Source organism: Dipodomys ordii, unplaced genomic scaffold (assembly GCF_000151885.1).
Source record: "Dipodomys ordii isolate 6190 unplaced genomic scaffold, Dord_2.0 Scaffold2, whole genome shotgun sequence".
In the NCBI taxonomy this organism is placed as follows: Eukaryota; Metazoa; Chordata; class Mammalia; order Rodentia; family Heteromyidae; genus Dipodomys; species Dipodomys ordii.
Window position 1 is genome coordinate 4,131,126 of NW_012267218.1, and position 18,640 is coordinate 4,149,765.

Below are 18,640 nucleotides of genomic sequence, written 5' to 3' on the forward strand. Positions count from 1 at the left end.
GTGGCTGCTTGGGTAGAAGCCCCTAGTTTCACTTACAGTTTGTCTTCAGTTGCTGGAGAGACCAGAGGATGCAGCTTGTTGTCTTCTTGGGGCCTGGAGGCCAAGGACAAGCCCTAGGTGCATTGCCTGGTCCCAGCGTGTTTCTGTATCACTGAGCCATTGTGAGCCTTCGCAGGGAGGACCCCATTCGTGGGTCATCCTGAACACAAGCAGAGCCAGACCAGGGGCCAGTGGCTCACACTTGTAATCCTAACTACTCAGGAGGCTAAGATTGGAGGATCAAATTCAAAGCTAGCCTGGGCAGACAAATCTCTTATCTCCAATTAACCAGTAAAAACCAGAAGTAGAGGTGTGGCTCAGGTGGTAGAGCTCCAGCCTTGAGTGCTCAGTAAGATCTTAAGGCTCTGAGTTCAAATTGCTATACACACATACATGCACACACACATATGCACACATGGTGGGCAAGGCCACCTTAGCCTGGCTGGTTGGTTTGGGGCTGAGCTTGCAGCTCTAGGAGCCCTGGGGAGGGTGAGTTAAGACCCCCAGCTGCTTGTGGGGTCAGATAGGGCAGATGCCAGAGCTCTGGGGACCCCAAAGATCAGTGCTGGTTAACCCAAGGTGCTGTGCCACGAGCCCCTGCCCTGATAGTCTTGGTTTACCTATCTGCACGGGACAGCTGGTGCCACCTGTGAGGGTCGGGACAGGTGCCTGCCTCCCTGGGTGCGGGAGGGGCTCCTGCCCTTTCACCAACCTGCCCGCTCCTCCTGGGCTCTGGAAGGCACAGCTGTCCCACCCTGCCCAGCCCCCAGTGCCAGCACTGCCTTCCCTGCAAGGCGGCTGTTCTGGCCAACCAGCGTAGCTTGGCTCCCTTCCACTGGCATTGTCTGTAAAACAAAATACAGCAAAGTACAAAAGATAGCATAACAAATACCTGCCTCCAGGAGCAGGGCGCTCCACCGCTTACCCGATTTCCTGCAGTTCTCCTTTTAAGAGCTGCAAACACTTGAGGTAAAGCCAGATCTCTTTATGTCCTCCTTCCCTGGCCACCCCCAGGTGCCTGAGGAGTTGGGGTCCCGCTTGGGTGGTGTCTAGGCCTCCGGCTGAGTCCGCAGGGATGTGTGGGGACCGCTGCGGTGGCTGCTGGGACCTGAGCTCACATAGGCTCTTAGCACCCCAGAAAGTCTCCCTGGGGGATGGGGAGGTGGGCCTGGCCTGTCCTTTTATTATTTCCATGTGCCAGTACTAGGGACTTTAACTAAGGGCTTTTGGGTGGTTAATCAGAGAGAAGAGGCGGACTTGGAACTGATCCTCAACCCTCAGAGGCCTCCTGATTCGCCCAGTAGGGTGAGCCATCAGTGTCAGGTTATTAGAAGTCCTTGGGTGTTGGTGTGGCCCTGGGTCAGGCCTCTGCCTGAGCTCGGGGAAGGGGAGACGGCAGGATGGCAGATGAAAGGCTGAACGGGCGGAAGAGAGCCCGGCAGTGTGTGTGACCTCGCGTGGCTCCCTTGTCTCTCCCGCAGCCAAGTACCCGGCCATCAAGGCTCTGATGACGCCAGACCCGCAGATCAAGTGGACGGTGCTGGTGCTGGTGCTGTCGCAGCTGCTGGCCTGCTGGCTGGTGCGCGGCCTCGCGTGGCGCTGGCTCTTTTTCTGGGCTTATGTGTTTGGTGGCTGCGTGAATCACTCTCTGACACTGGCCATCCATGACATCTCACACAACACCGCCTTCGGCACACGCTACCCTGCCTACAACCGCTGGTTTGCCATCTTTGCCAACCTGCCCATCGGCCTGCCCTATGCCACCTCCTTCAAGAAGTACCACGTGGACCACCACCGCTACCTGGGTGGAGACGGGCTGGACGTGGACGTGCCCACGCGGCTGGAGGGCTGGCTCTTCTGCACGCCGGCCCGCAAGCTGCTCTGGCTGGTGCTGCAGCCCTTCTTCTACTCTCTGCGGCCACTCTACGTGAACCCCAAGGCCGTGACCCGCATGGAGATCCTCAACGCCCTGGTGCAGATGGCGGCGGATGTCACCATCTTTGTCCTCTGGGGGATCAAGCCTGTGGTCTACCTCCTGGCGAGCTCCCTCCTGGGCCTGGGCCTGCACCCCATCTCGGGCCACTTTGTGGCTGAGCATTACATGTTCCTGAAGGGCCATGAGACCTACTCCTACTACGGGCCCCTGAACTGGATCACCTTCAACGTGGGGTATCACATGGAGCACCACGACTTCCCCAGCATCCCAGGCTGCAACCTGCCCCTGGTACGTGTGCTGCGGGGCTGGGCAGGGATGAGGCGGCCCAGGGCTGTGTGGGAGCCCAGGGAAGGGCCCCGGGTTGTGCCCAGCCTGCCTCTTCCTTCTGGAACTGGCCAGGGGATGGTCATTGCCATTCCCAATGCCAGGGCTCTCTCCTCCCTTCCCTCTCCTCCCTGTCAGAACCCGTGCCCGGGCCTGGCTGGAGGGTGAGGCAGGCGCGGGAGGCGGCTGTGGGCGCCTGGGCTGGCGAGGGCTTGTGGATGCACAGTGGCTGGCTGTGCGTCTCAGGCCGGCTTCGGCCCACGGCCCCCCAGCGTCCTCTCAGCCAAGGAGAGCTTTGCATCAGTGAAGACATCTCTCCCGACTCCCAACACCTGCGCATTTCTCGTCACAGCCTGTGGCGCTGCAGGGGCCTCCTCAGCCCAGAACTGGCTGTGCTCGGGCAACCTGGGGTCTGACTTGAGTCTCAGGAGGCCTGGAGAGATGGAGTCAGGGGACTTGAGGCTGAGAAAGGAGGAAGAGAGGGGTGCCCCTCAGTCGCCACCTGGTCAGGGCTGACATTCTGATGCCACAACAGTAAGGGGGCAGAGGCCACGGGAGAGGCTGGGGGAGGGTCTGTAGACCCTCTGTGCAGGTGGACGTGCTTCACGGATGCCCACCTTGGTGCCTAAGGGCATGCCGGGGCGCACGGCTCTCTAGCAACGGTGCCAACGCTTTGCCGGCCCCACCTCAGCAAACCTCCCCTCTGGGCAGAGAACAAGGGGTGGCTGGGAGGAGGAGGGCACTTGTGGGACGCAGTGTTGAGACAGTCTGGACCCAGCAGCCATGGAGAGCATCTGCTGAGCGCCAGTGCAGGGAGAGCTGCCTGCTGGTGCCTGAGTGCCGCCCCTCATCTGCCATCTCCAGTGACGCAGGGCCCCCGGGGAGCGGAGAGGGTGCTCTGCCAGGGGCCCTGGGCTGCAGGCAGAGGAAGGGCGTGTGGTGAGGGGCTGGCTGAGAAGCACTGATGGGAGCTGAGGCTCAGGGGGTGCAGGCCAGGCTGTGCATTGGAGCTCTGCAGAGGACAGCGGGAGGCCCCACGGGCTCCGCCTTTGCCTTGGATGAGGAGGTTGCTGGGTTCTGGGGTGGGGTGAGTTTTGAACTCCACTTCCACTTGTGGGAGGGACTCAGAACAGTACTTGCTCCGCAGCTGGAGCACTGTGTTTCTGAGAGGGTGGCCCTGGCCCGAGACTGGGCCCCAAGCTTGGCAGGTGGGGCCCCAACAGCAGCTTCAGGGTGCCCGGGGAGTGGCAGTGCCCGGGGGGGCAGTTGGCACGTGGTGGGCACTCTGGCTGAGGCATGGCCCTGACCTTGCCCCTCTCCACAGGTGCGGAAGATTGCACCCGAGTACTACGACCACCTGCCGCAGCACCACTCGTGGGTGAAGGTACTCTGGGACTTTGTGTTTGAGGATTCTCTGGGGCCCTACGCCAGGGTGAAGCGGGTGTGCAAGGTGGCGGATGACCGCCTGTGAGCTGCTGCCCCTCTGCTGCAGCTCAGAGCTGGGCCCCTGCCCGCTGCGCCCAGAACTGGTTTGGCTGCGCTGGTTCCCGTCCCTAGGCTATTGCTTTTGGTCCTGCCGAGCCCCAGGAGTTGCCATCACAGCTTTGCCCAGCAATGGCAGACAGGCCCGGCGTGGCGCATCTGCGCAGACTCACCCGGGCTCTTCTGGGCCTCCCTGGGCAACGCCAGCCCTGCTTGGCTGTGGTCAGTGCTCTGTCCCCGTGATGTCTGAGGCGCTGGCTTCTCTGGTGTTCTTGTGCCCCAGATTAAATTCAGCACTTGTCCTCAGCCTGTCCACTGTGCTTCTGAGGGATAGTCTTGGCTGTAGCTCGGGCTGCCAGGGTGTGAGGTCTAGAACCCAGGAGGTGGCATCCAGCCATACCCCAGTCCTGCCATGCTCGCCTCACCCTTTGGAGGGCAGTCTGTGGCACAGGCATTTTCTGGCGGCTCTTCCCGGGTGGACACGGGTAGAAGGTGTCTGCGAGTCCCAGGAGCAGCTGGGAGCCCCTGACTCCAAGTTCCGCAGATGCATGCCCTGCTCCCTGGGCCTGCCCCATGTCCCCGGGCCTTTCATTCTTTGAAGTCCCCCGCCTGAGGCTTAGGTTCAGAGGAACTTCAGAAGCTCCGCGTAGAACAGGCCAGTGCCAGATGGGTGGCTGGACAGACAGGTGGCCACAAAGGTGGCACAGCTCGGGGAGCCAGGCTGGGCACTGGGCTTGGCATTTGTGAGGGGACCACGAGGCTCTGTCCTGTCTGCAGCGTAGCTGATGGTACAGCTGGCAGCACAGGGAGGCAGCCTCTGCTTAGCAGGGTGGTCTTCAGGGTCCAGGCTGGGGTCGGTTTTGGTGTCCAGTTCAGGCAGGCAGCAGTGGGGTGTGGAGTGATCCCCTCCTTGTCAAAGGAACAGGCGTGGGGCAGCCATACAGAGCCCATCGCAGCCCTGGGCCAGGCCGAGGTACAGAGCTGGCCAACGGTGCCTGCCACAGGTGGAGGCAGCCGTGGGAAGGCGGGGGAGGGTGCACAAGAGCCTGGCCCTGGGCATAGGAGGCGCCTCTGGTGCCTGGCACCAGAGCCCTTGAACAGCGCTACAGCGCAGATGCCTGGCCGGGTCTGAGACCGGACTTTGAACGGAGGTAGGTGGCCCCGCCCTGGGAGCGCAGGCCAGCCTAGCAACTGGGAAGAGCCCAGAACCCCCTGCCAAGCCTGCCCCTGGCCTTGGGAGCTCCTGGGAGTGCAGCGGTGCCCGCACAGGGCCAAGTCCAGGCTTTACCACAAGCCGGCCTAGGGCTCAAGGGTGGCTCTGAAGCGTGCCCTGGATTGTGCCCAGGAGGCCCAAGGCAGGGTCCTGGGGCGGGGGGCAAAGAAGAGGCTATTTTGCTGTGGACTCAGCACCCTGGCCGGCCTGCTTAGGGCTGGGCCTCGGCTTCTCAACTCAACGGATAGCCTGGTCCTTCCTGTTAGGTTGATGCGAGTACCAGCCAGACTGAAGTACAGGGGCTGGGCCGGGGAATGCCAGAGTCAGCCAGCCCAGGCCTGCAGCAGCTGGACTATGGGTGGACCTCAGCTGTGACTGCAGGAGGTCACCTGGGACCATGGGGAATTCCCTGCGGATGCTCACAGGGCATCCAGGAACCAGCAAGACAAAGAGAGAGCCAGAGGCAGGACCCGCGCGTGTGGACAGTAAACAGTTTATTACTGTGTGGACAGAACACGCACTGTGTGGACAGACTGTTAACACGACTGCCGGGGGCAGAGCTGCGTGGGAAGGCCACGCCGTGCCGGCGGCTCACTGCCAGCTCAGGGGCCAACAGTGTCACCTAGCAAAAAACTTGGAAACCATCTAATGAAGCAGGTGACGGGGTGTCCTCTCTATAAACCGAAAAAAATGTACACTTAAATAAGCAAATATAAAATACAAAAAAGAATAGACCTGGTGTTCTGTGTCAGGTAGAAGCTAAAAAAATCCAGGAGTTGAACTCTGTTCCTCATTTTGCTATTGTATCACAGGCTGAGATTCTTAAACGAAGCACATCCCAGCTTGAGTGCCAGCTTCCGATGTGTGCGGAGGCCCGTGGCCACGGGGAGCCTCGCTGTCCTCCATGGCTGGTGGCCGCTTAGGTGGTGCTGATCCCACTCAGCTCCTGCCTGATGGCTGTGGGCAGGACGGGAGAGGGCACTCAGGTGCAGCGGCGACCTGCCCCCCTCATCCTGAGCCTGCTGCCAACCTGCCTGACGACTGTCCTCCCCAGCTTAGGCTCCCAGAAGCCCCCAACCCAGGCTGCAGTGTGTGTGTGAGTGTGAGAGACTCAGGGCACAGGCTCAAGGCCCAGTAGAACAGCAGCCTGGCACATACCGTCCTTGTGGGTTGCACGGGCAGTTTGTGCCGGAGTCCCTGTCAGGGGAGGCGCTAGCCAGGCTTAGGGAGGCATCTAGATCTGCCTGGAGTCCCTCGAACCCTTCTCCAGCGCAGTGGAGGCTGGGCTCTGCCGTGCAGTGGCACAGAGCCTGTAGAAGGGCAGGGCTTTCTCTCCAACACTTTCCTGTTCTCTCCCAGCCTCTCCCTGAACAACTCCTTCTCCTGCCCACTTCCACCCCTATCCTCCCTCCCACCCCTGCCACTGTCTCCATATTCCCCAGCCCCCTTGTCCCCTTCAATGTTGGCTTGGCCTCCCGAGGACAGTCCTCCAGAGGCTGGAGCCAGCAGGAAGGCGGGGGGAGGGTGGCCGCTATTAGGAGGGGGTGTTTGGGGCACAGGCACAGCCAGCTCCCCCAGCACTCTGGGCTGTGGCAGGCAGGCTCCTAGGGCCCACAGGTGCTGACAGGCCAGGGACCTATGGCTCCCACTGCCCGCTTTCCTCCCTAGCTGGCTTCTGCTGAGCCATCTGGCCAGGCAGCCCTGCCTCTGGCCTGAACTGGGTTCTGACTTAGACCCGGCCCAGAGGGCTGGAAGGGAACCACTCCTAGGCTGGGTTACTCCAGGTAAAGCCCCAGCATCTGCCCTTGTGGCTCCCTCTGGCTCCCCCTCCTTCTTCATTAATGCCCCATCTCCTGCCCTGACTGCAGCCCCAACTGATAGACAGGGACGTGGTGCTCTGGCTGGCAATGGTGTAGCCAAACGGGGGGGGGGGGAGGGGGGAGGAGCCCGGGGAACTGGCTCCCAGCCCACCCCCTGGGGGCCCTCTCCCTCTGGAGTCAGCCATGGGTGAGGCTTCATCCTGTCCCCTGTGGGGGAGGGGCGACCATGGCTGGTGCCTGCTGAGCCCAAACCTTCCCTTTCCTCTGGCTGCAGATCTGAGCTGTGACCTGAGGCTGCTGGGTCTGGAAGGACTGATAGGATGTGCGGGCCCCAGCCTGCTCTTTGGAGCCAGAGGCTCCTTTGTGGGGGAAGCACTGCGCCCCTCTCCAGCACAGGGCCACGTGGGCTGTGAGCCTGCTGCTCAGGGGAAGACGGGAGGGAGTCCTGCCAGAGCTCCGAGGCCACATTGGGTGTGGCCGATGACAAAGGCAAGGGGACCCAACAGACAACAAAGGAGCAGAAACTCAGAAGACAGCCACTGACTCCCCTCCTGGCAGCGGGCAGGACCTCAGGCCAGAGCGCATCCCCAGGGAGCCACAGTGTTCTTAGCCAAGTCATCTGGCTCTTGGGCACCTGTTTCCATAGTGATTAGGGAGGGCGGGGAAACACAGTTCTTTGGGTGTTGTGTGGCCTTGGATCACACTGTGCATGGCTTGGCAGGTGCCACTCTGGTGAGCCTCCCTGTCCTGAAGCCCTGCTGGTGGCGGCCCAGGCCAGCGAGGCCCACTCACCATCAATGATCTCCTCCTTCACCTTGTGCAGCTCACGAACTACCTCCTCCAGGATCTCCTGCGGGGCAGAGGATCTGGTGATGAGGCAGGAGGACCATGGGGGATGACTGGAGGGGCCTCGGGAGATGGGCAGTGGGGGTTGGGGGGACAGCGCCCACAGGAGAGATGTCTGGAGGAACCTCCCACCCAGCCCCCCACCTCCCTGGAAACCCTGCTTTTGCTGTCACCCAAGTCCACTCTAAGACCAAGGCTGCCCACGGGGAGGGGCAAGGGCAAGCGTGGACACCTCAGAAAGGCAGAGTCACCTTTGTTCTGGCAATGGCAGTGGCTGGTGCAACAATGGACGTGTGTCCAGCCTTCCCACCACTGTCTGCCTGCCAAGCATGTGCTGCCCAATTCAGCCCACCGGGTACACTGACCACAGATGCTCGTGACCAAGGGAGGGGCACTCACCTGTTTCATCCGGTCCAGGTCGAAGGCATCCAGGGCCACGTCATTCACACTCCCAGCAGGCTTCACCCTAGGAGAGGAAAGGCAGCGTGGGGAGGGCAGCAGGGCTGCGGGCTGCCGCTCCCTGGGCCTTCCTGGGCCACTGCAAGGTGCCTGATGGATGCAGGTGCCTTCTCTGTGGATACTGTGACCATATTTCCCAGCCCAAGAGTCAAGAAGTGGAGGCTGGCAAGGTGTTGTCTTCGGACTTGAGGGCAGAGAAGGCAGCCCCCTGAGCTCCTACTGCCTCCCTGAAGGGAGCCTGTACCAGAAGCTTCCTCAGCATGGGGTTTGTGTTCCTGGCTGAAAACTGTGGCACTACGGACAGCATGAGGCTCAGCCGGCCTTGCAGCAGCTCCGCTGGGGTGGCTGCAGAGCCTGTAGCTCTCTCCCCAGTACAGGTCCTGGGACTCGTGTTTGCTCATTTGAGGCAGGTTTTTTTTGGTGGGGGAGGGTCGGGGGGGGAAGTAGAGCCTATAAGAGATGGGGGAACCTGGCCAAGTTCTTTTTTCATTATTGTTGTGATTATTATTTACTTTATTGTTATCATAAAGGTGATATACAGAGGGATCATAATTACATGAGTCAGGTAATGAGCACATTTCCTTTTGTACAGTGTCTTCTGTTCCCTCACTCTCTCCCAGTCCCATTTCTGTAAAAGGTTGGGAACTAAGGTCAACTGACTTGAATTTCAACCTCCCTGGAAAATCTTAGCCCAATACTTGTCTAACTACTTGGTCTTTCAGAACACCATCAGGAGAACAGCTGCTGAACTCCTTGGTGCCAGGAAACAAATACAGCCTGAGTCAGGAGGAGTGGGCGGGCCCACCTGGCTGCTGAGGGTCAACACCCAGATTAGGACTGGCTGGTAAAGCAGTAGCTGAGGAGTGTGGATGAGAAACAAAGTGCCCTTGACCCTCCCGATGACTTAGGATGCCAGGCGCATCCTGAGCAGTTCTGGATCTGGTGAGGCCAAGGCCTTCTCTGCAGGTTGCAGGCTCTGGGTCAGCATACCCGCAGGGAAACCTGGCCAGCTCTCCCATGAACCTGAGAGCCCCCCCGGGATGAGCACTCGTTGTCTGGCACAGGGGTGGCCCCTCTGAGCCGGCGATCTTGGTGATGTTGTTCCAAGTGGGAACAGTCGACAATGTTCCCATGGAGGGAGGGGCGCTGGAGCACAGCAACCCCGTGTGTGTCGTGTGTAGTAGCAGGCAAGGACAGCCGTCCTGGAGACTGTGGGCTGGCCTCTAGGTGACCCTGACACTTCCCTCTGAGAGCCATAGTGAGCTCTGGAGTACTCAAGCTTCCTGGGCAAGCTGCAGCCACACTGGCTTCTCTCTGAGCATGCCAGGATGGTGATGGCTCGGCATAATCACTGCTATCCCTTAGGCTTGGAGGCTGTCCCCCAAGTCCCCACAGAGCAAGCTCCACCTGCATCCAGACCCTTCCTTCAAGCCCCCATGAATGGCCACGACATCTAGCCCTCTGCCTTCTCCAGAGCCGCCGAGGAGTTCCTGCTGCCCCTGGCTGACCATGGACACCACTCCCTGTCCACCTACTTCAACTATAGCCAGGCCTGGTAATCACCTTGCTTCACTTTGCGAGACTGTCTACACTACCTGCTCTGGGACAAGAGCTGTTTTTTTCTTTGTCAGTCATGGAACTTGAACTCAGGGCCTGGGCACTGTCCCTGAGCTATTTTGCTCAAGGCTAGTGCTCTACCACTTTGAGCCACAGCTCCACTTCTGGTTTTCAGGTGGTTAACTGGAGGTAAGAATATCACGGATTTTCCTGTCCAGTTTTCAAACCATGATCCTCAGATCTCAGCCTCCTGAGTAGCTATGATCACAGGCATGAGCCGCTAGCACCTGATTAGAGTTACTTTAAAAAAATTTTTTTTTAACTGTATTTTTTTTGTCTTTTCTTTTTTGGTACTGGGGATTGAACCCAGGACGTTGCACTTGCTAGGCAAGCGCTTTGCCACTGAGCTACATCCCAGCCCACTTTTTAAAATTTTTGGTGGGAAGTGGAGACACTCCTAGGTGGGCTCTGGATCCCTTCAATTGTGGCAGACTTGTCTTAGGTTACTGTGGGGGCAGTTCAGCTCTGACTTTTGGGGAGAGCTTATTGAAATGTTCTATCCTGCTGTCCCGCAAGCTTTTGGTTTGGGAAGCATGGTCAAAGTACTGGTGGGGAGACCGGCTGGGTATGCTGCAGGCAGAGGAAGAGGACCAGGACCAGGCCGCAGGGGTGAGGGCCGAGGGCGGCAGCTGTGGCTAGTAAGTCCCTCAGTGCCAGCAGTCCACATAGCTGTCTACGGCCAGCTCAATCACTTCCCTTGTGACACCAATTCTGTGCCTCCCTTGGAAGCCATCTCTCTCCTAGTCCTCAGCCTCCCCTTCACAGGGGGGAAGGAGAAGCCCGCTCAACCACCAAGTCCCTCCAGCTCCACCGTACCATCCCTGCTTTGAGAGCAGGCCTCCCTTCCCAAAGCAAGCTGTTAATGCCAGGGCGTGAGATTGGGCTGGGGTGGTGTTAGTCAAGGATGGGGAACAGAGGAGGATCCGGAGCCTGGGGATACGTGGGCAGGAGGGTTGTTCGGTACCTAGAGTAAGGCTGCGACTGAAGGGGACTCTTAGCTTCGGGGCTCTTTGCCACTGACGGGGTTCTAGGGCAATGGAACGAAACAGACATGTGAACCTGTGCACTGGTGCCCGCCTCTGCCCACCAGGTCGTCTCTCTGCAGTGCAGCTCACCTGGACAGCAGTGAGGACACAGGCTTCTCCACCGAGCTGCTCCGCTCCCAGGGTTTCCGGCCAGCCTCTGTTGATTCATTTCGTGCATGAAAAGCCACAGAGCTGAGGATGCAGGGCCATCCCAAACCCACCCCATGAAGGCGCCTGCCTATTTTGAGGGTGATGAGCTCAGAGTAGAGCTGCAATCTGGCTCCCCTGGCCCAAGGGCACATAGTGACCCCATCTTCAGTTCTAATTCCCTTGACTTGAGATGGGGTTTCACGTTCTCTACCCATGGCTAGCTAGGCTCTCCACAGAGGACAGTCCATGGACTCAGTGACTCCAGTCTCGGGGTGAGTGGGTTTCCCCCTACCCCTGCAAGACTCAGTCTGTATTCCACCTGCTTTGCTGTAGCCAGATCCACTGGGATTGTACAACTGACACAGGTTAAGAGGTTTAGGGTGGGTGTCTTGGATCTGAAATGATTAGGACTAGAAAGGGTTCAGATTTCAGGGATCTTTTCTTTTTCCTTCCTTCTCTTTCTTTCATTTATTTTTTGGTCAGTTGTGAGGCTTGAACTATGGGCTACAGAACTAAGCAAGGGAGGGAAATGACACCAGCCAAGAATAGACAGGTACTGATAAGTCGACACCTCAGGCAGAATCCTCGAAGGGAAGGACATGGACACCTGTACACGCTGTCTGACAATTTGTACACGAGTAGGCATGCGCCATGACCCTGTGGTAGGCGGGCAGGAGCCTGACCGCCCATATGGGATAAACTGACCCCTCCTCTGGCCTCTCTTACCGTGCTCACCAACACCGGCCTGGCACAGCAGACACTGAACATGTGCTCATCCAACAACCAGTTCCTAGGTCTTCTCCCACTACTAAACCTCATCACTGTCTAACCATATCCCCTCTGCTGCAGCTAACTGGAATGACCAGGGCAGGGGTGGGGGCTGTTTATGTTGGACCAAGATTGACTAACACCTGATTAAGTTGGCATTACATTGGAGATATGAATCCTGACATTAGACAGGGGTGTGCTTAGTGGGAGGGTGCTTGCCTATCATGCGGCTCTGGGTTTGAGCCCCAGTACTGCAGAAAAAAAAAATACATCATAAGCTGGATGCCGGAGGCTCATGTCTGTGATCCTGGCTACTCAGGAGGCGGTTCAAAGCCAGCCCGGTCAGGAAAAATCCATGAGACTCCAGAAAACCACTGTGGCTCAAGTAGTAGAGCGCTGGCCTTGAGGTGAAGAGCTCAGGGACAGCAACCAAGTCCAGAGTTCAAGCCCCACAATGGACAAAACAGACACATCATAGCAAACAGACCCACACAAACCCAAGCCTTAGTGGTAACCTCCACCATGGTTGGGTTCTGTGTGGCAGGTGGCTTCCTTTGGGTAGACCAAGGGTCCTGGGGACAGGGCTGGTCTGACAGCCAGTTGTTTGGGCACTTCTTGGGCTTCTGCTCAGCTCTTGGCTGGCAGTTTGGTCTCCTGGGAGAGGCACAGGCACTTTCTGGAGCTGGGCTTCTGGGGCCTGGCCCTCTTAGTCACGTGTGTAAAGTGAGCTTTCCCTAAGAGTCCCTCTGTCCTGCTTTTCTGACCTCAGGTCTCAATGGGCCACGCACTTCTTACCTGAGGAGTTGGGTGGCTGGCTGGAGGCTCGGGTCCCCGGGGATGGGGAGGTGTTAGGCTCTTCCTAAAACAGGAAAAAGGGTTCTTGTATTAGTCTGCTCAGGAAGGCTGCTTAGGGTCTCACTTTCATAACTAGTAAGAGAATACTCATCATCAAAGAACAAAACCCCCAAATCTGGCTGAGTTCATTGCGCTGTAGAGAGCGCTTCCACAGGCAGAGGCTGCCGGAGGACAGCAGAGCTTCCTTGCAGCCTCAGCCCTAAGCCCAGACCCCTTACAGGGGAAGAGGCTTTGCACACCCTCCGATCAGCCATGCAACCTGGGGACCTAGGGAGCCCTGGGCTGGCCTTTTTTTTTTTTTTTTTTCCAGTCTGGGGCTTGAACTCAGGGCCTGGGCACTGTTCCTGAGCCTTTTTTGCTCAAGGCTACCACTCTACCACTTGAGCCATGGCACCACCTCCAGCTTTTTCTGTTCACTAAGAAATCGAGCCCACGGTTTCATGTGTGCTAGGCAAGCAATCTACCACTAAGCCACCTTCCTACCCCCTGGGCTAGCATTTCCATTGGGGTAGAATTGGTCCTTGGAGTGGTTATGTAATTGGCCATCAGCCAGCAAGTGGCAGAGTACCTGTCTGTCACATGACTCTAATTTCAGGGCTCCTATCTTCTTTTATATAATACTCTTTTTTTCTTCATTAACTATAATCCACTGAAGAGAATTTGGAAAATACTTAAAGTGAAAAAAAAATAAGCTGGCCACCTATGTGTCTTTCCACTTTAACCTTGCGTGGAGCTTCTGCAGGAAACCTTGCATTGTAGAGGCAAGAAGGCTTACAGGGATGCAGGCAGCTGGCTGTGGTGGCAGTATGCCTATAATGCCAGCTACTAGAGAGGCTGATGCATAAGGATCAGTCTTGAGAAGGGCAATCCTCCTGCATATCAGACTCTGCTTGAACAACAAACACCTGAACAAAACAAGTAAGATGGGGGAGGAGGTGGGCAAAAGAAAAAAGGGGAGGAAACGATGGAATGTGAGGGAAAAAGCTCCATCTTAGGGTTGAAGGCTTCAGAATCCCTTGGTTGTGGCTTGAGAAGCTGGGGCCACAATGCACCAGCAGCGACCTATGAGAAGCCAGCACCAATCTAAGGGAGGCAATGTCTGAGGGAATGTGGCTGTCTGCTACTACCTGCAGCCCTGCCTCAGGGGATGTTGGCCTTCCATAAACAGGTGGCAAGTTATTGAGGGCCAAACTTCATAGTGGGTGCCAGGCATGGTGGCCCAGTGAGGAGGTCCAACGTGGCTCCCTGGCCTGTGGTCTGGCAGGAGATGGAGTCTGCCTGGCATCTTGCCCGTGTGCAGGGCTCAGAAGCACCCTGGGAGAAGAGCCAGGCCGCATGAAGGGCTCTCCCCAGCTTTGGGATCGGGGAGGCTGTGTCTGGGATCAGGGTTCCTGTAGAAATGCAGGCTGAGCGAAGCTGGTTGGCAGAGGCAGGGGGAAGCGCAGTGGTCAGGCCCAGCACAGCTGCACGTGGCACAGTGTGGGGCGTGCGTGGCTGGATGGAGAGGATGAGGCAGGAAGTATATACCCGCTCCTGGCTGCTGTGTTCTCTCTCATTCTGCCACTGAGGTGCGTTTGAAGCTGAGACTAGTGCTTACTATAGAGTTAACCCAGAGCAAAGAAAACTGACTGCCCCGAATGCAAGTGGATGTGGACGCTGTGCTAGCATGCTAGCCTCCATGATGCCCACCAATGACAAGAGCCTGGGGTTCCAGAATACTCCACCACAACTCACCATCAGCTTCTGCTGGGCTCAGTGGACTCACGAGGCGTCTTTAGGGTCAGAAATAATAGGGAAATAAACCCACTCCAGCTGCCACTATAATTCCTCTATAGCAGGTACTCCGACCCCCAATCCCTTGCTGAGACACAGTGTGTCTGAGCACCCTGGGACACAGGGGAGGTAGACTCCTTTGTTCCTGAGGGTTCTGGGCTCCTCTCAGAACTTCTGGGTGGTTTTGGCCTTACTACCTGGCCTCCATGTCCTCAGGGCTGCAGCTTCAAGGATGGGGCACCGTCTGGTATACAGAATGCTGTGTGTGTGCCCCTCCTACAAAGCAGTGAAGTGCCACCATGCGTGTCCAAACAAGATACACGCCAGTACCCCGAAGGCCTAGCCGGCAGCTTTGCTTACTCTGGGAGCAGCCCCAGGAGTGGGCAGTGAGGAAGTGCCTACCGTTTGGCTCTCATCTTCCTTTCTGTCAGCAGGCTTATCTGTCTGGGAGGCTGCTTTTCTCCTAAACACAGGGAGGAAAAAAGACATAAATCAGCTCCTGTCTGCCTCTGTGTCGGACCCACCCTGTCCCTCAGGGAAGGTGTTCACAGTGTGTATGTTTTGGTAGTACTGGGGTTGGAACTCAAGGCCTTATACTCGCTAGACAGGTACTGTGCCACTTGACTCACAGTCCCCACCCTCCTACCCTTCTATGAGGCCCTTGCAGCTTTAGCTCGGTCCGCCTCTTCCCTGTCCCGTCCTTAGGACAGTGGCTTCTCCGCCTTCCCAGGTGCCTGAGCACAGCTCTCCCCCTCTGCTGTTCTGCCTGAAGGACTCTCCCTCGGCCTTAGCCTCCATTCTTCCAGGAGTAACGGAAGTAGCCCCACTTGGGTACAGCTCACAGGACTCAACGCACTGCCTTGTGAAGGTTATTGATGTCTTGGCACTTTGTCTGTCCAGACCCAGCGGGGGTTTTGGAAGAGGCGGGTGCTGGGGATCTCCTCACTGCCAGCAGGGGCCCAGGCTGCCCTGCACAAAGCCCCAGCCGAGCTATCTGTGCCCGTAGGCCTCTGTCTCCTCACTTCAGCCCCACAGACCCTCCCGTGTTTCACTAGATGGAACTCAAGGCACAGAGATGTCACTCAAACTGGCCAGCCTGGGAGGTGGCCGGGAATGCCAGGGGACTGAGAAGGCAGCAGGGGCCGAGGACACAGGCCCCCATCACTGCATCCATGCCACGTGCTTATTCAGACAACAGCGCGCAATCTGGTGAAGGCCTGCTCCTGGCCCTCTGGTGCCTGGCTCGCCAACAGCCTTCGTCGCTCTGGGTTAGCACATTCCTGGTGTCAGGCCACACTTAGAGCATAACCCAAGCTTTGCATCCCCTTGAAGAACTGCACCGTCTGCCACCTGCTCAGGTTTCCTCCATGGAAACAAAAGCGCCATAGTGTCAGGCCGATGGGCATGGGCAGGCTGGAGCCACACCTGGGGTGGCTGGAAGAGTGGATGTCCCAGCAGGCTCAGAGCCAACGATGACACAAAGCAAAGTGTTCATGCCTCATGTCTTCAGAGCGGCGCCTGGGCTCTTGACATTTCACTACTCCTCCCCGGCACCCTCCACAGTGAGCAGGAGGAGGTGAGCACCTTCGTCCACCAGCCGCAGAAAGCTGGGTGACACATCTGCACGGGGGATCCTAAATGCAGGCCTTTCCTTCTGCCACCTACCCCCCCCCAGTGTATCTCTGGAATGATCTCCAGATCTAGCCCTACTCAGGACAGGCCTGGCACGCAGCAAAGGCTACATGAAATCTTGGAACACTAAAAGGAAGAGAAGTTTAGAGTTCAGAAGTCTAGCTTCAGGTCTCAGATGAACTCCTTGAGTGGGAAAAACTGAAGATACTATTTGGCTTGCTTGTCTGAACCTGGTGAATCAGGGTCACTGCACGGGACGCCAAGGGAGAGCAGCTGCCCGCGGCGGGTGACGCCCCCTGCGCTCCTCAGACTGCAGACACAGGACCCACCTCTTGGCCAGCAGTTTGTTCATCTCCTCCATGAGGCCTCCGCCGCCGCCCCCGCTGCTTGCCCGGTTGGCATCAGACTTTGAGGTCCCGCTAGGACTGGAGCCTCCGGATGCATCTTCTGGCTGAGGATAAAGGAAGCATGTCTCAGACGCTGGTGTGGAGACATAGCAGCCCCTCGCCCAGGAGAAACAAGACGTGGTCCAATGACTCTCACAGCAATAATGCCACCTCAAGGTGAGGTATCTAGTCGACTTCCCCAACCCAGGACACAGGCAACATTCCTGGGGCTACAGGCTTGAGCCAGTGCCCTTGCCAGTACCAGCTGTAACATGAGGAGAGGGGGAAGGCACAGCTCTGTGGAAGGGGACTGAACTTTAGACCTATGATCCACATCGAGCACACACATGGGGAAGGAAGGCCTGGAGGGGTGGGAGGGAGGCTGGGGTGGTTTCTAGGAGATAACTGAGTGATAAGGAGCAGTGGAAAGCCAAGAACTTGGAAGATATGGAGCTTGAGTCCAAATTGCAGTTCATAAACTGCATCACCGGAACAGGTCATTTAAACTCCCTGTGCCTCGGTTTCCTCGCCGACAGAGGAAGATTCGTGCACTCCAGTTCTGAAGGCAAAGGCGAGGACAGGAACAGTTTAATGTAACTATGGCAACTTAGCGTTTACGAAGCCCTGCCCACAGACCTTTTAGTGCAAGTTGTAGGTCAGCTAGAGCTGGGGCAGGCTGGTGCCTGGCATCTCAAAGATGGCATCTGATGGCCTGGCACAGAAGTTCTGCAGGTGAGCCAGGGAGTGGCCTGCTCACGGAGCCCGGTCTCTTACCCGCTGTACCCTCCTCAGCTTGGCCCCGGCCAGGGCGGCAGCCAGTCCTGATGCAGAACCCTCGTCGTGGCTGGCCCCCTGGGCTCCTCCAGCTGGCAGGGGCGGCGGTGGGGGGGGAGTGGCCCCTGTGGGTGGAGGTGGGACTGGGGGTGGGGGTGGGGGTGGAGGCCCACTACAGGAGAGTGGGGCGCCGGACGCAGATGAGGGATGTCCCGGTGGGAGAATGGGCCCTGAAACACAATTGGGGAAGGGGTTTTCAGCTGCCCAGCCTGCTGGTCTCCCTCCGGTCCCTGGGAACAAGGACAGAGGGCATCTGGACTGCAAACAATGAGGTTCAGTCAAGGTCTGCTTTCTCCAGGAAGCCTCCATGGAATGAACTTGGTGCTGATACAATTATTCCCTGCTCTGGTCTGTTTAGCATCTGGGGCCCAGAAGAACTCAGCGTCACACAAGTGTTTAACATTCCTTGAGCTCAGTGAATTTACTCTCGCTCCAGCAAGGCTTCTCCAGTGGGAGAGAGTTACTTCTAAGTACTTTGTACTATACTAGAGTCGACAGAAGTCACTTCCCAAGATGTGCTGGGGGGCAGGGGTCCGTGCTGAGCCCATTATGCTCCATGTATCCACCCTCCACCTTACAGGGCAGGAGCCTCCATGCTGCCCGGCCTGTGCGCTAGGCACTGGAGGAACAGCCACAGCTTTGTGCTCATAGTGAGCAAAGATGAGTGGGGAAAGTCAGCAAGTCATACGGACTGATACAGATAGGGCTGTGGCAAACTGACAAGTGCCACCAGGAGCAGGCTCAGGGGCTGCACTGCCTGTGAAGCAGGGCTCCACTCAGCTGAAAGCTCTTCAGAGAATTTCCCCTCCTTGAAGTTAGGCATCAGGCTAGGAAGGAGAAGCAAGGGTGAGCAACTGGGCTTAGAAAAGAGAAGCCCCTCGCCACAGCGGAAGCAGAAGGGAGTCCAGGGCAGGCAGCAGCTGCACTAGAGCAGTATTGAGGAGCAACGGAAAGGCCTGGACGGGGCATGACTTAGAAGTGCACCAGGAGTGCGTGGCAGAGACCAGCAAGGCTGTTTTCATATCAGTAAAACTAGACACTGTTTACCTGCTTACTTCAGAGACTACATCTGAACAAATTAAACAAGACAGGGATGTAAAAGCACTTGGCAATAAGCAATTTCTATGCCTATCAATGAGTGGCCAATGCCATTTTCTGGTGTGTTTAGCTCCTCAGGCATTCAAGGTCGAAGCCTGGAGACCACTGGCCTGGGCAGTGGTCTTTGACCCAGCCCTCTGCACTTACCGTGGCCACAGCCTGCCTTTTGTGTTAGGATGTATGTCTTCTTGGCTGGATAGTGGGCTCCCTGGGAGCAGGGACTCATGCCTGCCCTGTCTCTGGTGGGTCTCAGCCCTCTGCATGGTGCCTGACACACAGGAGATTAGACGTGTCCTCTTGGGGAAGGAGTGATGGGAGGCCCAGATGGCTGAGCAGAAGCCCGTCTGTGCCTATGTCTTCCTCCCTGATCCATTCCTGAGGGA

At 57.6% G+C, this 18,640-nt stretch overlaps 2 protein-coding genes across 3 annotated transcripts in view; one reads left to right on the forward strand and one right to left on the reverse strand.

Moving 5' to 3' along the window:
- Positions 1–1,526: 1,526 nt before the first annotated feature.
- Degs2 (delta(4)-desaturase, sphingolipid 2) lies at positions 1,527–4,065 on the forward strand. The gene is made up of 2 exons (XM_013014512.1): positions 1,527–2,263; positions 3,624–4,065. Exons 1-2 carry the CDS (start codon positions 1,547–1,549, stop codon positions 3,768–3,770), a joined length of 864 nt encoding a protein of 287 aa, XP_012869966.1. The 5' UTR covers positions 1,527–1,546; the 3' UTR covers positions 3,771–4,065.
- A 1,404-nt stretch (positions 4,066–5,469) lies between these two features.
- Evl (Enah/Vasp-like) overlaps positions 5,470–18,640 on the reverse strand; it is a 60,701-nt gene continuing 47,530 nt past the window's right edge. Inside the window, exons 6-14 of one of the 2 annotated variants that reach the window (XM_013016325.1) lie at positions 17,100–17,329; positions 16,269–16,390; positions 14,710–14,770; positions 12,475–12,538; positions 10,852–10,918; positions 10,701–10,763; positions 8,060–8,126; positions 7,607–7,664; positions 5,470–5,951 (exon numbers count right to left, since the gene is read on the reverse strand). In XM_013016325.1, coding sequence (XP_012871779.1) covers positions 5,914–5,951; positions 7,607–7,664; positions 8,060–8,126; positions 10,701–10,763; positions 10,852–10,918; positions 12,475–12,538; positions 14,710–14,770; positions 16,269–16,390; positions 17,100–17,329 — 770 coding nt within the window. In that variant the 3' untranslated portion in view covers positions 5,470–5,913. The remainder of the gene's footprint in view (positions 5,952–7,606; positions 7,665–8,059; positions 8,127–10,700; positions 10,764–10,851; positions 10,919–12,474; positions 12,539–14,709; positions 14,771–16,268; positions 16,391–17,099; positions 17,330–18,640) is intronic. The other variant, XM_013016330.1, reaches the window with a different exon arrangement.

Excerpts from the sequence above, each read along its gene's own strand:
- Degs2 (XM_013014512.1), top strand. The coding sequence starts at position 1,547 with ATGACGCCAGACCCGCAGATCAAGTGGACGGTGCTGGTGCTGGTGCTG. Across the intron at positions 2,264-3,623 it reads CAGGCTGCAACCTGCCCCTG|GTGCGGAAGATTGCACCCGA; the intron begins GTACGTGTGCTG and ends CCCTCTCCACAG.